A 16,262-nucleotide genomic window follows, 5' to 3' on the forward strand; every position below is an offset into this window, starting at 1 on the left:
ACCACTGGTCAGCTGTGCCTGAAAAATAATGAAAAGATTCCACAATTTGTCACAGGCAATGATCACTTGGCAACAGCCATTGAAAAATCTGCTTATTAATCTATACATACAACATGGACTCAATCTGGCAACATTGTGGCTGCATAGCAACAGCAATGAAAATAGACCTGAGCAACAGCTTAAAAGTTACTTACTTGAATTACATTCCGGGGTTACGTCAAAGTTGCCAGTTTGTTCACACTGAAAGTTGTCTGCATTAGGTTGAACCCCTGAGGTGCACGTTAGAGTCACGCTGTCACCAGCTTGAACAAAGCCATCTGGAATATAGTCTAAGACCTCAGGCGAACTGGCATTTACGACAGCTTGCACAGGAAGCTGATCCAGAAAACATTTACTTACAACTGTAATGGAGAAGAACGAAGGAAAGATAAGACGTATTGTCACACATTTTTTTTCAAAGTAACGAAAAAGGCATTCAATAAATGGCACAGACAAGAATTAATGCATTTCAAAACTTTTAAAATATTTGATCGTACCGTATAAGATATTTATTTTAGTCACTAAAAAGTCATTTTTCACATATTTATTTGTTCAATCCAATAATTACCCCACAATGAATACAAACATTTTTGCAACATTACTTCATCAGATGTCTAGTTCATATCTACACTAGTTAGATATCTGTTTAATTAGTGCACAACAGTTACTGCAGCAATGTTGTAAGGGTTAAATGGTAAACTTTGTAGGGTGTTAAGATCTAAGAATTAAATAGATCTAAATACACTGTGACAGTTACAGCAATTTGAAAACAAGAATATATGGCAAAACTTAAGTTAAATAGCAGACTCAAATCATGACATGAAACTGCCAGGACAGGACATCCCTTACTATGCTCTGCTTCTGTCAGTATTACATGACTCTGACAATTCAAGAGGCCAGGTCACATCATATACAACACTCATATCACTGATCTGCACCAGGGGAGAATAAAGAAATACATCACCAAGCTTGTACTGATAATAGTGTGGGCAGATGAACTGCAACATCAGGTGAGGGGGGCGGAGGGAGGGGCAAAGGCAGAGGTTAGATGGTTGGGCAGATGTTTGTTCCCCTCGGTTCTTAAAGCATTATTGTCCTTTTAGAATTTGTGTGCTTTGCCATTTGAGTGATTAGAAAATAGTCTATTCAAGGCCTAGCACAACTTTAAAGGACATACACATGTCCATTGTTGAAACATCTTGTAATTTTATGAAGGGGTGAACAATACATCAGATCTGAAGGAAGTTTAGAACCACCTACTATACTGCTACGATATCAAGATGTGTAAAAGTAAGTTGGCTTGACGTTTCGATGCTAGCAGGATCCTCTTCAAAGGCTAAATGACAAGTAACAGAAGGGACAAAACACGCACAGAATACAGACAGGTTAATGAGGTTGGTGAACACAAAGAGATATATGTATGGGGATTAGTAGACAAAGGGATGGATAGAAGAAAGAAATATGAAAGATATAATATGTCAGCATACCTTGAAGTCGCAAACGGAGTGAAAAGGCTCTTGATGAATTGGTTGAAGCCTCCGAGGACAATTCATTTGGCAGCGTGTTTCCTACTGGAAGTGGCCAGACCAGATATTCCCTTAAATCCGGATCATTCGGCCCCAAACTATAAATGATTGAGTTGTTTATTGTGTATGATATACCAAGAATACTGCCCTCCAAGAAAGTTAATTCTTTCTGTAAGATACTGTTCCTCTGTAATCCAGGTAAGGCAAAGTCACTAGCTCCGACTGACACAGAGCTTTCATCGAGTAGCTCGAAGGCGTTACCGCGAGGCACCCAAGAGCTCAGTACAAATATTCTGTTCGGTTCACTATAAACCGACACGGAGGTCACGCTACCCCTGCAGGAGAATGGTTCACCGATGTTTAACAAGATGAGACCCGCTGGGTCAGTCCTGGTACGATTGTCCAAGAGGCTCTCCGTAGAACCAATGAATTCGGGACAGATTTCTGCAGGATTAAAAATTGAATGAAAGGCGTTGATGAGGCAACATGTATAGTTTATTCAGACTGCTTCATAGCTTATAATGAAAATAAAAACAAGTTGAGAAAACTAGGACTTAGGCAGAATATGCAGAATGATTTACCATGTAAATCTTTACATGTTTAATACAGCTCTTTATACTGTGATTTAAAGCACCTATTTGTTTTGTCATCCTTTTCCCACCCATTTGACATGTCCGTCAAGTTTTTTACATGTATTTATCACAACACAGCAAACTAAGATATTAGCCAAGATTTTTCACCTGCCAGGAGCATTAATTGGCGAGTAATTAAGGACTTCTGCAGATAATGAGTAGCGTGTCTTCCGACAAATTCCTCTTTTAAAATTAATCACATGCAGTTCCCCAAATCCACTAGTTTGAATTCAACCAATCAGTGAATAGCTAGCATGTTTATTTATGAGCTGTTGCTTAAAATAGACTCGTTCACAGCAATCCAAAAAAGTTGCGGCGGTATCACAGCCATACACAATGTACACAAATAAAGCATGGTGTTGTAGTACATATTGGTGTACTGTGTTGCTTACAACGCCAGCAAAGTGACAATTATTTACCTCATTACTCAATGACATTCATAGAATTTAAATATTCATATTATGGGCGGGGTTTATTGCTATCCTAACGGAAAACATTTTTGAGAAAAACAATGTTCAAAGTTGTAAATTTTTCGACTTTTTTCTACCATTGAAGTAAGATTTGAAAAGATAAGCTAGTTATGTACAGTATGTCTTTATGGCATTGTGGGATCAATGAGGTTAAGAAAATCATAGGAAAGGATGCCAAAAAGCTGCTTTAATGTTCTACATTGTATTGACATTGTTGTACGCTTTCAATATAGTTAGCAGAGTGGATCACACATACTGTAATTTGGGTAAATTTTGCATAAATAGTTCCTAAATGCCTCCTTACTTAATTTTTCAACTGGAGGATTGCCAAAATAGGTCCCTCCTATAGGCAACAACACCTACCGCTGGAAGAGTGCCAAGATGGAGCTGAAAATTGGGGTCACGAAGCTAAATAGTTTGGTGTGCCGAAATATTCTCAGTTGTTTGATATTGATTCAGTCTTGCTGGTTTTGTGAGGGGCTTCAAGTGGGGTGGAGGGGTCTTGGAGGGTGATTGGAGGGGGTGGAAGGGGGTGGCTTTGTGCAGCTGTTAAATATAAGTTATTGAAAGTGACACAGACAATACAACCCTACGGTAACTGCAAGTTTAAACAAGAGAATCTGTAGAAATGGGAGCAACTTACTACTACAGTTAATTTGTCGATCAAAGTTTCCATCCCTTCCACAGATAGCAGACCTTGAAGATGAATTGGTCAGGTGGTAGTATTGGTCGCATACCACCTCCACAGAATCTCCCTCGAGGATAGTAGGAAACTCTGATATCAGTCTGGCGTGGCGAACATCCTCACATCTTGCCCGCTCTGTAAGCAATGAAAAGTATTTTTATTTTTGACTCTCGTTGCAGTCCAAAAAAAAGAAAAAGGAGGTAAGATGTTTTACTAGAAAGTTGTGATTGTAACTGTTCTTGTGTCATTTTGAACTGAGTACAGTAGTGCTATGATACTGTATATCACAAAGTGTATAGTAGTGCTATGCTGAAGCTATGTTATATACAGTAGTGCTATGCTGAGTCTATGATATATCACAAAGTGTACAGTAGTGCTATGCTGAGGCTATGATATATCACAAAGTGTACAGTAGTGTTATAGCTATGATATATCACAAAGTGTATAGTAGTGCTATGCTGAGGCTATGATGTATCACAAAGTGTACAGTAGTGCTATGCTGAGGCTATGATATATCACAAAGTGTAGAGTAGTGCTATGCTGAGGCTATGATGTATCACAAAGTGTATAGTAGTGCTATGCTGAGGCTATGATGTATCACAAAGTGTATAGCAGTGCTATGCTGAAGCTATGATATATCACAAAGTGTACAGTAGTGCTATGCTGAGGCTATGATATATCACAAAGTGTACAGTAGTGTTATAGCTATGATATATCACAAAGTGTATAGCAGTGCTATGCTGAGGCTATGATGTATCACAAAGTGTACAGTAGTGTTATGCTGAGGCTATGATATATCACAAAGTGTACAGTAGTGTTATAGCTATGATATATCACAAAGTGTATAGCAGTGCTATGCTGGCGCTATGATATATCACAAAGTGTATAGTAGTGCTATGCTGAGGCTATGATATATCACAAAGTGTACAGTAGTGCTATGCTGAGGCTATGATATATCACAAATTGTACAGTAGTGTTATAGCTATGATATATCACAAAGTGTATAGCAGTGCTATGCTGAAGCTATGATATATCACAAAGTGTACAGTAGTGCTATGCTGAGGCTATGATATATCACAAAGTGTACAGTAGTGTTATAGCTATGATATATCACAAAGTATATAGCAGTGCTATGCTGAAGCTATGATATATCACAAAGTGTATAGTAGTGCTATGCTGAGGCTATGATATATCACAAAGTGTATAGTAGTGCTATGCTGAAGCTATGATATATCACAAAGTGTACAGTAGTGTTATAGCTATGATATATCACAAAGTGTATAGCAGTGCTTTGCTGAAGCTATGATATATCACAAAGTGTATAGTAGTGCTACTGTATGCTGAAGCTATGATATATCACAAAGTGTACAGTAGTGTTATCACAAAGTGTATAGCAGTGCTATGCTGAAGCTATGATATATCACAAAGTGTACAGTAGTGTTATGATGAGGCTATGAAAAAGGATGACTTTGAATTCAATTTTGTAATTGTGTAGATACCTCACCATTTGTTTTTCTATCTAACGACAAAGAGAGTGATGACATTTTATTATTATTTTTTATTACCATGGTGTCAATCAATGAACAAAGTAATGAGGCCTAATTATGCTCACATAGTCCTTCTGACAGTCTTTTACGGTTCCCTGCCCATCAGAGTGCTGTGGTTAAAATTATGTAACTTCCCTAGTATTAAACATATCCACACAGGATACATATCTGAAGGATATTCCTGGTTATCCCTGCAGACAATCACGTCTTACTTTCAAGTTGACCGGACAGCAAATTTGATGTAAATCAGCAAGCAAAGATCAATATGTAAACTGTAGGAGAGATGTTTAGGTTTGGTGATTGGGACAGCGATATGTAAACTGTAGGGTAGATATGTGTGGGTTTTGTGAAGAGAACAGCGATATGTAAACTGTACGGGAGATATGTAGGTTTTGTGAAGAGAACAGCAATATGTGAACTGAAGGAGAAATGTGTAGGTGAGGTGAATAGAACAGCAACATGTAAACTGTAGGAGAAATGTGTAGGTTTGGTGAATAGAAGAGCAATCATGTAAACTGTAGAAGATATGTGTAGTGAATAGAACATCAGCTTTGGGCCAATAAAACTCCCCCTTGGGTAGGATCATAGGCCTACCACTATCTTGTATTTCAGGATCTCTTCAGTATCTTTTCAGTATCACATTTCAGTATCTCTAACGTGGAGGAAGAAAGATCAAGTTATCATATTTTAGGGGTATTTAGTTACAATGTAATCTGAATCTGATGTCAACAGTTAGTCACCGGCCGGACATACCTCAAAAGCTGAGTTTGGACACTCAGACAGACATTTTGTGATTCTGCACGACCAGATGAATACATCAAAAATTGCTCAGCATGGTATCTTACCTCTGGCTTCTATTACAACAGAGAGTTGAGCAGCTTCTCCTCCCTCCAGCATCATGTCTAGGTCTGACGGTGATATCACATCTAATGGTAAGTTATTTAAAATGATGAAGTTTGTCTGACCCGAGTTCCCTGGATTAGCTGCGAGGAATGGCGATATTCCTAAATCAAAGGAGATTCGATCTCCTTTACGTATCATCAATCTGTCATTTTCACTGAGCGGAAAAAATGCTACCGACCTCACTGCAGCTGAGCGTGTGTCAATGGTGACAGATTTTATCGGTGATATTGTACCACCTGTTTCTCGCCAAAGAGTGAGATTAAATGTCACTGGTTCTTCTACATCCATTCTAAGACCTGTTAGAATCAGGTCACAATCAAATGTTCTGTTGTAAAAGAGAATCCTGTCGTTGCTAATGTCTTTAGGGCTTAGAATCTGACTAAAGAGAGATCCAAAATCACCACATTCTTGCCCTGAAATAAAGAGCAGAGGGGAAAAGAAAACTGGTGTCTGGTGATAGAGTAAAGTTATACTAATGCTACAGTCAGTTAGTAACAAATGAAGTTGATTAAAGTGATAATTCATTCATGCTTTGATACATGAATTAAAAAGGTTGTGAACAGGCATGATTTGTTTCTGTGGGAATCTGCGATCAAGTTTCTTCATACAATTGATGAACATGGAATTTAACTTTACACATGTCATTAGAGAAAATACTGTACAGGTAGTCAGATTCAGAAAGGTTTGGATATATTCATAGTGTCAATGGGTCAAAGGTTATCAGCCTGCATATAAAAGCCATAGCTCTGTAATTTGACACAAAAAGGATCGAAAAAACACAAAACTTCCAAATTATTCAACACAAAGTTCCAAATCAAATCACCAACTATAAATATAATTTCCGACCGGACTGAACTCAGAGATGTTATTAATCCTGGAGTAAACATGACCTAGAATACATTTGCAAACATTTGCATACCGAGTGTATATCAAAGTCAACAATCTGTTGTGCAGAGCTACTACTGTATCACACAATAAATCTGCTTAGCATACTTTTTTTGAGTTTGTGGATATCTTCAAGACTGTGGTATTCTTTAGATGTTAATTTAAAGACCTTTAGAAAATTGGGACATTTTAAAATCAGGACAGTTTAGTGTGTCCACACAATAAGTACATTCAATGCCAAAACATGGGACAACCCTGATTCATTGTGACGTATGATAACCTTATATTACACACGTTAATTTAAGCAAGTTATGTATTTGGAAATGACAGAGATTTATTAAATATGTATCTTACCTGTGCCGCTGGCAACGGTTTGCATACCTCCAGGTGAGTCAGTGGGTGGCATCACATTTAAATCTAGGAACAGATTAAATATGAAAAGATTTCAAAAAACTTAATCTAAACAGCAGCTTGAATGATCCACTACAGATCCTTTCAATAGTTTCAGAGCTCGTTCTCCTGTTGATATTCCAAGATTTTTTTTTTTTGTTTTGTTCCTTGCAAGAAAATAATTAAATAGATTGAACAAGTGTGATTTTGACACACATTGAGACAGACATAATTTCCACTCTTTGTGACACACTACAACAGCTTTTTACTGCAGAAAAGTGTGGAAACACCGGAACACAGGTTGTCACAAGAATTTCTAGCATCCTGTGGCAAGAAACCCAATGTGTTTACAAATGAACACACATAATTTGGTTCCAATAAGACAGGTTTAATACACATTTGTAATTTTCACATGTGAAGTAGCTGGGTGAGCCTCTGCTCACATCACATAATGACTGACAGCACTCTACCTCCCAACCCCCCTCCCCACCTACAAAGATATCACTTAGAACACTCCACCAGCAAGACAGAGTATATACAGTAGCTGTAACAAATTTCACAATGGTTTTGGATGCTACAGAGGTAAGTGGCACCCTCCCCATTCTTCTGAACACTCCAGCATTGCCAAATTACGCGATCGGTCTGCCCCTGATTCACACTGTACCCTCCTTTAATGATGTAGGTTAATGTTTATACAAAGCAAGCATACAGTAGCAGGTAAATTTACCTGAATAGCGCAGCCAAAAGCCTGCAAACATGTCACGAGCATCTTCGCTAGCTGTGAACTTGACTTCAAAGATGTTTCCTGCCAGTCTGTATTCTTGCAACACAGTACTAGAATCAAATGTTATCTTATCCCCTGATGGTCTGGCTAAGATTTCCAGTTTATCTTCAACATCAATGTCAAGAAATTCAAATTCAAGAAGTATAGTAGTTTGCTGATCAAACATAATCGTCCAGTCTCCGTTCATTCCTGCTTCATAAAAACCAGGGAAGTTAGGAGAAACAATACTACCACTGCTATCTGTATACGTCCCACTCTCTGAGCCAAGAAGTGCTGTAAATAAGAAGACAGAACAATGATAAAGTACAAATAATCATAATGTCTAGATATCAAAATTGTTATCATACTATCATGTATTAAAACAATATAAAATGTGGCCCTCAGAGTTTGGGTTCCAATCTGCAAGTACCTCTTGCCTCCAGATATATCAAGTTTGAGTTCCTGTACTGCAGGTACCTCTTGGCTGCAGATATATTGAGTTTGGGTACATGTACTGCAGGAACCTCTTGCCTGCATATATATTGAGTTTGGGTTCCCGTGCTGCAGGTACCTCTTGCCTGCAGATATATCGAGTTTGGGTTCCTGTATTGCAGGTACCTCTTGCCTCCAAATATATATCGAGTTTGGGTTCCTGTACTGCAGGTACCTCTTGCCTGCAGATATATCAAGTTTGGGTTCATGTACTGCAGGTACCTCTTGTCTGCAGATATATGGTACTTGCCACGCTTTAGGAAGTTTCCCACCGAGGACTCTTGTAAAAGCATCTTATGATAGATTTCTTGCTACCCAACTTAGGCCTAGCAGTGACCAGAGTAAGGAGCATGGAGAAAGAAGGAAATGGTGAGTGTGTACAGACGTAAAGTGTGATGGAGTGGGAGGTGAGAAGGACGGTGTAGCTGATGGATTTAGGACCATTTTGTGCGGAGGCATTGCATTCACGGTCAAAGCAATTTGCAATGGATGGTTGCTCATACATCCAAAACTACATGTGTTCAGAAAGTAATTTATCAAACATTTCAGTCTTAAATTGTAATTGTAGCAGGGCTGCCTATTGATCAGTGATATGAGCATCTTCAAAAAACTAGAAATGATTGTATTATTTAATTAAGTCAGAAGAAAAGAAAACAAAATGGAGAAGAACTAAAATGAAAAGCAACAAAAGCAGACACCCACAAGTACAGCCAGAGAAGCCACTCTCAATATCAGTCACAGGGGCCACACTCAAGAGCAGCCACACTCAAGAGCAGCCACACTCAAGAGCAGCCACACTCAACAGCAGCCACATTCAAGAGCAGTCATAGCCATACTAAAGAGCAAAAATACTCAAGAGAAGCCACACTCAAGAGCAGCCACATTCAAGAGCAGTCATATTTAAGAGCAGTTATAGCCATACTTGGGAGCAACCATGCTCAAGAGCAGCCACGTTCAAGAGCAGTCACATTCAAGAGCAGTCACATTCAAGGGCAGTCACACTTAAGAGCAGTCATAGCCATACTCAGGAGCAGCCATGCTCAAGAGCAGCCACATTCAAGAGCAGTCACATTCAAGAGCAGCACTTTCAAGAGCATCCACATTTAAGAGCAGTCATATTTAAGGGCAGTCATAGCCATACTCAGAAGCAGCCATGCTCAAGAGAAGCCACTTTCAAAAGCAGTCACATTCAAGAGCAGTCACATTCAAGTGCAGTCACATTCAAGGGCAGTGACACTTAAGAGTAGTCATAGCCATACTCAACAGCAGCCATGTTCAAGAGCAGTCACATTTAAGAGCAGTCACATTTAAGAGCAGTCACATTCAAGGGCAGTTACACTTTCGAGCAGTCACATTCAAGGTCAGTCACACTTTCGAGCAGTCATAGCCATACTCAGAAGCAGCCATGCTCAAGAGAAGCCACTTTCAAAAGCAGACACTTTCAAGAGCAGACACATTTAAGAGCAGACACATTCAAGAGCAGTCACATTCAAGAGCAGTCATAGCCATACTCAAGAGCAACCACATTCAAGAGAAGTTATAGCCACACTCAAGAGCAGCCACATTCAAGATCAAAACAAGCATTGTTGTCATTAAAAATATTTCAGTTCAACTTTGTAGCTCTTATAATTCAAATTTAAAGACAGCAAGTTGACAAGTACTGACCTCTGTAATAACTGTAAATGCCTGTTCCTCCACCACATTCTTGAAGAGGATTGCCAGGACAAGATGTTGAACAAACTCTACTTGCTTGTCTGGAACCAAAATTATCATCAGAGCCACATTGGCAAATTGAACCTTCTCCTAACCGTCCATAAGTGTGCTTGTTTAACCTGCAAGCTGACAAACACTTCTCTATAGTAATATCCTCAATGAAGACACTACGTTCGACCCAAACTTCATTTTGCATGTAACATCCTTCATACAGTGGTACTGTACAAACAAAAAGACAGAAACATAAACGTTACTTTAATATTCACATTTTCATGATGAAAATTCACTACTTTGCTTCTAAAAACAATCATGCCTGCATTAGGTAATTAAAAACCTACTTAAAACTAATAACATAAAGTACAACTCAAACGAACTGAAGAAACAAAGTAATAAATAAACGAAAACATTACAATTTCTTTACAATAGCTATGTAACAGTAATGTGATTGTGTAAATGACATACTGTATACTAAAATATAAGTTTGTTTCGTTCATACTGTAACTAACAATAATTTATAAAGACACTAACTATGGTCACACATTATTAACACAATTATCATTTTAAAATAAAATAAAATAAAACTGTTAGCAAACTGCTTATCCACTAGAGAGCCTGTGTAATAGAATGTGTAAAAGTAAGTTGGCCTGACGTTTCGATCCTAGCAGGATCATCTTCAGAGGCTAAATGACTTGCACACTTAAATCATTTGAATGACTTCAAGGCCATTAAGAAACACACATGTAGATTGAGTGTCACAATAATTTAAAAACATGGACAGAAGTGTCACAATAATCTTGTTCGTCCTTTTCTACCATAGTACAGTATGCACATGGTGCTATATAAGCTACTGTCGTACAGTACTCTATATACAGTACTGTATGTACAGTACTGTACATAGAGTAATGTAGAGTATATATCTAGAGTATATATCTAGATATATTTTATATCTATATACATCTATATGTATATAATATAATATATGTAATATAGATATACAGTAGTTGTTTGGTTTGCGTCTATCTTGGCACATATAGGTTGAGACTAGTTGAGATTATTGGAACACTAGTAGTTGTTACTCTATTTGAGGTAGCTTAGATCATTCATACTTTACTACCTCAGGCTTCATAAGACATCTTTTCTACAATTTCATCTCAAGATACAATGTCCATCATAATATCTTGTAATCTGTTACAGAAATGAACTGAACTGAACAAAAGGAGGCTGAGATGGACTGCACTGATCTGAACTTACTTTGGCAAGAGACAGTTGCATCAAGGTTGCAGCTTTCACGTGTCAGGTCTTGCTGGATCTGATATCCCGGACAATCTGAAAGCTGACTCTCTGTACCTGTGCAACTGACTTGTGTCAGGAATACTATATCATTGTCCTGGATAGTTAAGGCTCTACCACTGTTTTGGGAAAGCAATGCACTTTCGTATCCTGCAAGAAAAACAAGTTTCTTACAATTTACAAAAAATGGTTTCAGCTAAACTTGATATTAATAAGTTCTGGAGCCTACTGTTTGTATGGATTGAGGTTATGTTAGCTTAGAATCATACAAGAAAGTCAGCCTCAGTCTGAACTGTTCATTATTTGTACAGAATATAAAGCATTGGTTGAAAGTTGTAGAAGTAAACCGTTACAGAATATCTTCAGTTTATATGATAGAAACCCTTTTATACTGTACTATCCAAATTACCTTGAAGCAACCAAAAGGTGTAATTATGAAAACTTTTTTTCTTTTTTATTCTTTGCCTCTCTTTATTCACAACACTAAAAGCAATAATTTGTCAACATTAAGTTTGGCATGCATGTCAATCTGATATGAAAATCAAGATTTCTTTCTGAAACAGGGAATGGTGTAAGGCATTTAATTTACTAAGGCTACAAATTTCTCACCAAGCTGACGGCAAACAACATCGGCATCATTTAAGTCCCATCCATCAGCACAAATGGTACCCCAGGATCCACCAAACTCTACTTCCACTCTACCTTCAAAGGATCTCGCACTCCCAGCTAGGCGGACATCATTATCTGTGAACAAGATAAGAGCAATTGTATAAAACTTGCCCTTTTGGGTGGGGGGGGGGGGGGTTATTGATAGACCAGGAAGGTATCAGGTCACACAAAGACATCAACATTCTGTTGCTTTCATTCAGCATGTACAGTAGCAAACGAAAATCATCAGTCATTGATATCCATTGTCCTAGGCGAGTGAGCCATTAGTAATACAATATCGCAATACACTAGCAAAGGCCGACCAAAGTATAGGCTCTGGGTTCCCTGAAGTCTATAATAAGCATATCATACAAGTTACAAAGTAGGCTAGGGGCCTACCAGTACCAATTAGTACGATTAAGCTGGCTTACGTACTCGTAGATTTGATATGAAACATCGACCTCTTAATAAGTCTTACTGTAATATGGATTAACTTTATTTTTTTACTTTTCAGTTGAACATGAAAACCCTTACACGTGATTGTAATTCATGGTCATTATTCCGAATCAATCACATCTTGACAGGCTGTTTTAAAGTATGTACAACATTTCATGGTCGTAACGTTCCTACATTGTCAATGAAATTACTATACATTCCTTGCTGGACCTGGATATGTGTTCGTCCTCGTCGGCGTTTCGTGGTCGTATGTGACGTACATTATGGAACGCGATTTGGGTAACAGTGGGCCTATTGCCGTTATGTACCTTGCCTACAAACGAGATTTGTAAGCATATCGTCCCCCATACGTACATTTCAGTCGAAAAAAATATGCAGGCCCATAGCTTCTTCCAAAATTAATGACGCCATCTGTAACCTTATATATCACATGTCAAAAATTATTAGTGTAGTTTATGAAATTCCGATGTAGTTTATGCAATAAATGGAAAACCGTATACTGCTATTACAGCTATTATACGTCTGTCGAAACTTCATCAGCCACTTAAAGGGATAAGTGGATAACACCGGTAGCAGACAATTACTGTGCATGCTACTCATATATAAATGAGAATATCTCACATTTTACATTGTTAGCTGAAAACCCTGTCTAAACAGCGAGCTGCTAATGTAATCCAATGGTAGCCCCTGGTGCCAAAGCATACAACACAATGCTCCATTGGAAAACATGAAAAGACTTTACAGTGTTCGGTTTCTCCCGGAAGAAACAGGTTACTTCCGGAAGAATGGATGAAATTGGAAATAACTAGCTTCTTCCGGAAGTTCGAAACTGGGAGAAATTACTTATGTTTCTGGAAATGATGAAAAATCAAATAAGAATCAAGAAAGTTGAGATCGTATATCTATCACGATGTTTTTCAAGTCTTACTGTATAGATTACAATTAAAAGTGAGTGTCTCTTTAAAGTCCAACTCTCTTAAATATATCCTTCAAAGATTTTAATATACACCTATACAGTATGGTCTACATTCCTTTCTTTAATACAACACCTTTGAAAGCCCCTTTTTATGTGCAAGTTCTTGCTTCCCTCCCATTAAGTTGTACGGCAGTTTAAAAAAAAAATTGTCAAAAAGTGTCAATGTACATGTGGTATGAATTCTTGAGAGGATGAAATTATGGCTTTTGACGTACAATAAATGGCAACATATATATCTTGTCCCTTTCGAAACTATATGATATATTTAAAGGTGAATTACACAAGACTGCTATCAGGCTCCATCAACCCTGACTCATTGATTTCCCTCATCCTCTCGATTCCTTCACAATAGCAAATTAAAGTGGAATGTGAATGTCTTAAAATATATATATATATATATATATATAGAGCCCAAGAACCAGGTACCATGACACATAACTGGACTAGCTGTAGTGAATTAATCCAGGTCATACAAATTTAAATGCATTGAAAAATCCATGTTTACTTTTTTCAAAGAAGATTATCTCCCGGCTCTTAGCAGGAAGTTGTTGCTCTATATATGCTCCAAGACTTAGTGTGGTTTATTAGCTGTAATATTGACAGTTGTATCTGTGCTCAGGATTACCCTGTGGCTCAGCTCTGTTTAGTTCTTAGATTTTGCATTAATCAGTCATAAACATGTACACAATAGAATTGTGTTCAAATACACACACAGAATACAGCAGTTTTATTCTTGCCGGTTTCAGTTTTTCATTTCATTTTTATCATTTAATCATCCCGCTGCCGCTTTCACCATGTCTTACCATTTTCCTTTGTGTCAGAAGCTCAGAAATCTAGCTTTCTTCTCTCCATCCCTTGTCTACTAATCCCCTTATACATCTATCTCTTTGTGTTCACCATGCTCATTACCATGTCTGTATTCTGTGTGTTTTTGTACCGTATGTTACTGTTACTTGTCATGTAGCCTTTGAAGGAGATCCTGCTATAGGATCGAAACGTCAGGCCAACTTACTTTTACAGACAGCTTTTATTTTAATGTACACGAGCAAAACATACAGTTTATGGATTTCAACCCGGAAATCATTGGTTCGAAGCCTGTTCTAGCCATTAATATCTTTGCTCCTTTGTATTGTATATAATTTCCAAGTCAGTTTTTCGTTTACTTATATGTCAAAATTTGAGGGTTATAAAGAAAACATAACCGACACACCTGTCGTGCGATATATAAATCGCTCTAGCTGTTTATATTTATGAAGTTAATTGATGTGTTGGTTGATTTCTTAGAGTTCCTAATCGAGAAAGGATAAAATATTAACATCATGACACACACTGATTAGGAGCCAACGTTATCATTCATTTAGTCTTAAAGTACCATTCCGTGGATTTATTTTAAAGGAATATATAAATAAACAAAAATGATACTATAAACTATTTTTTTATTCTACTTTTAACATGTATAGACTTCAATATACCTTAAGTCATCCTTAAATGTATACATGTATCGTAATGGAAGGAAAGTATAGACTGAGCTATATATATAGCAATAATAAATAAAACTTCTACCTGCACACTCTGTACACTGGCTGGTAAAGATCAACAGTAAAATTGAGAGACAAACTTCTTTGGCAGTTGCAGAGTGACGAAATCCCATCGTTATCTTTTGATGATGTTTCAAATTCAATAAGAATCCTGAAAACTGAAGACACCGGTCAGTGGAGATACTTTTTGTTACCTACCATTTGTAATATTTGCTCTTCAGTAGACTACCTATGTACAGTTTATAGTCTACAGTATTCTGTTTATGTATATCGCAACGTAACTTGCTTTATTTAGCTATGCGGCTGCACACAAACGTTGCTTCCTTTAGACTGCATTGTGAGTCACCTATTTCTGTTCGGTCAACCGTTTCAGGTACTCTAGGTGGAGTAACCAGACGAGCCTTCACTGTGCATTTAACTGTTGCTGTTCTACGGAAACCATTCAACCGTGACGGCAAACACCTTTACAACCTATGTGGCCACGCTATAATAACGTGTGTGGAATAGAAGTCGATCCATATAACTTTTTTCTTTCTTTCACCTAATCTAATCGAATAAACAGTGACCTTAACACCGCGGTTTTTCTGTGCTGCTTCAGATGATATTAAGCACAAAAGTGTGTATACATTGAAATGAATAGAATGCCGTTACCTTCATTCTCAAAAGACATATGTCACCACCAAGGAGGTGTTGATATGGAATCTATCATACCATGTACCATTCCGCAGAATTAAAGGGAAAAAATGGTTGGACTATGTTTAATTTGCTCATTAAGTAAATACAGTGCGATTAAATGAGTGTCTGTAATCCTCCAAAGTTGAGGTTATCGGTTCCAATCCAGTTCTAGTAAAAATAATATTACTTCTAAGTATGTAGTTACGTTTTCGTGGTTTTAAAAGAATTTCCTGTTGATAAACAATGTGAAACTAATATGAAAGAGAAATTAGTCCCGCCATTGATATAGTTGAAAACCCTACCTCAATGTCTTGACAAGTTACGGCTGCTTGAATATAACCTATTTGACTGGCTAAAGCTTCAACTACCCCAAGAAGCTGGAGCACAGAAGGAAGTCTGTGATATCGCCAGGGCAAAACGCCCAAGGCTTTAGTTAGGCTATTATAATGTAACATTTAACAACATTTAATTTACTCTAAATGTAACAGGACGTATCTTGGCTCTAGAAGGACATTGCGCGAGTTTTCGATGTTTCGACTTACTCGTTTCAAACTGTCGAATTTTGCGTTTTGAAAATTATATTTCAAGATACCGATGTTTCGACTTTATTGTTTTGAGATTTCGATGTTTTGTG

The 16,262-nt window shown here is 37.6% G+C and overlaps 1 protein-coding gene across 7 annotated transcripts in view; it reads right to left on the reverse strand.

Moving 5' to 3' along the window:
* The window catches only part of LOC139973437 (uncharacterized), a 36,805-nt gene extending 21,434 nt beyond the window's left edge, over positions 1–15,371 (reverse strand). For 2 of the 7 annotated variants that reach the window (XM_071980119.1, XM_071980118.1), the window contains exons 1-10: positions 14,979–15,352; positions 11,945–12,079; positions 11,297–11,485; positions 9,998–10,264; positions 7,805–8,134; positions 7,042–7,104; positions 5,745–6,215; positions 3,311–3,487; positions 1,527–2,009; positions 195–401 (exon numbers count right to left, since the gene is read on the reverse strand). In XM_071980119.1, coding sequence (XP_071836220.1) covers positions 195–401; positions 1,527–2,009; positions 3,311–3,487; positions 5,745–6,215; positions 7,042–7,104; positions 7,805–8,134; positions 9,998–10,264; positions 11,297–11,485; positions 11,945–12,079; positions 14,979–15,066 — 2,410 coding nt within the window. In that variant the 5' untranslated portion in view covers positions 15,067–15,352. Of the gene's footprint in view, positions 1–194; positions 402–1,526; positions 2,010–3,310; positions 3,488–5,744; positions 6,216–7,041; positions 7,105–7,804; positions 8,135–9,997; positions 10,265–11,296; positions 11,486–11,944; positions 12,080–14,978 lie in introns of all 7 variants that reach the window. The other 5 variants (XM_071980116.1, XM_071980121.1, XM_071980120.1 and 2 more) reach the window with 5 other exon arrangements.
* Between the last annotated feature and the right edge of the window lie 891 nt (positions 15,372–16,262).

This window comes from Apostichopus japonicus, chromosome 9 (genome assembly GCF_037975245.1).
Source record: "Apostichopus japonicus isolate 1M-3 chromosome 9, ASM3797524v1, whole genome shotgun sequence".
In the NCBI taxonomy this organism is placed as follows: Eukaryota; Metazoa; Echinodermata; class Holothuroidea; order Aspidochirotida; family Stichopodidae; genus Apostichopus; species Apostichopus japonicus.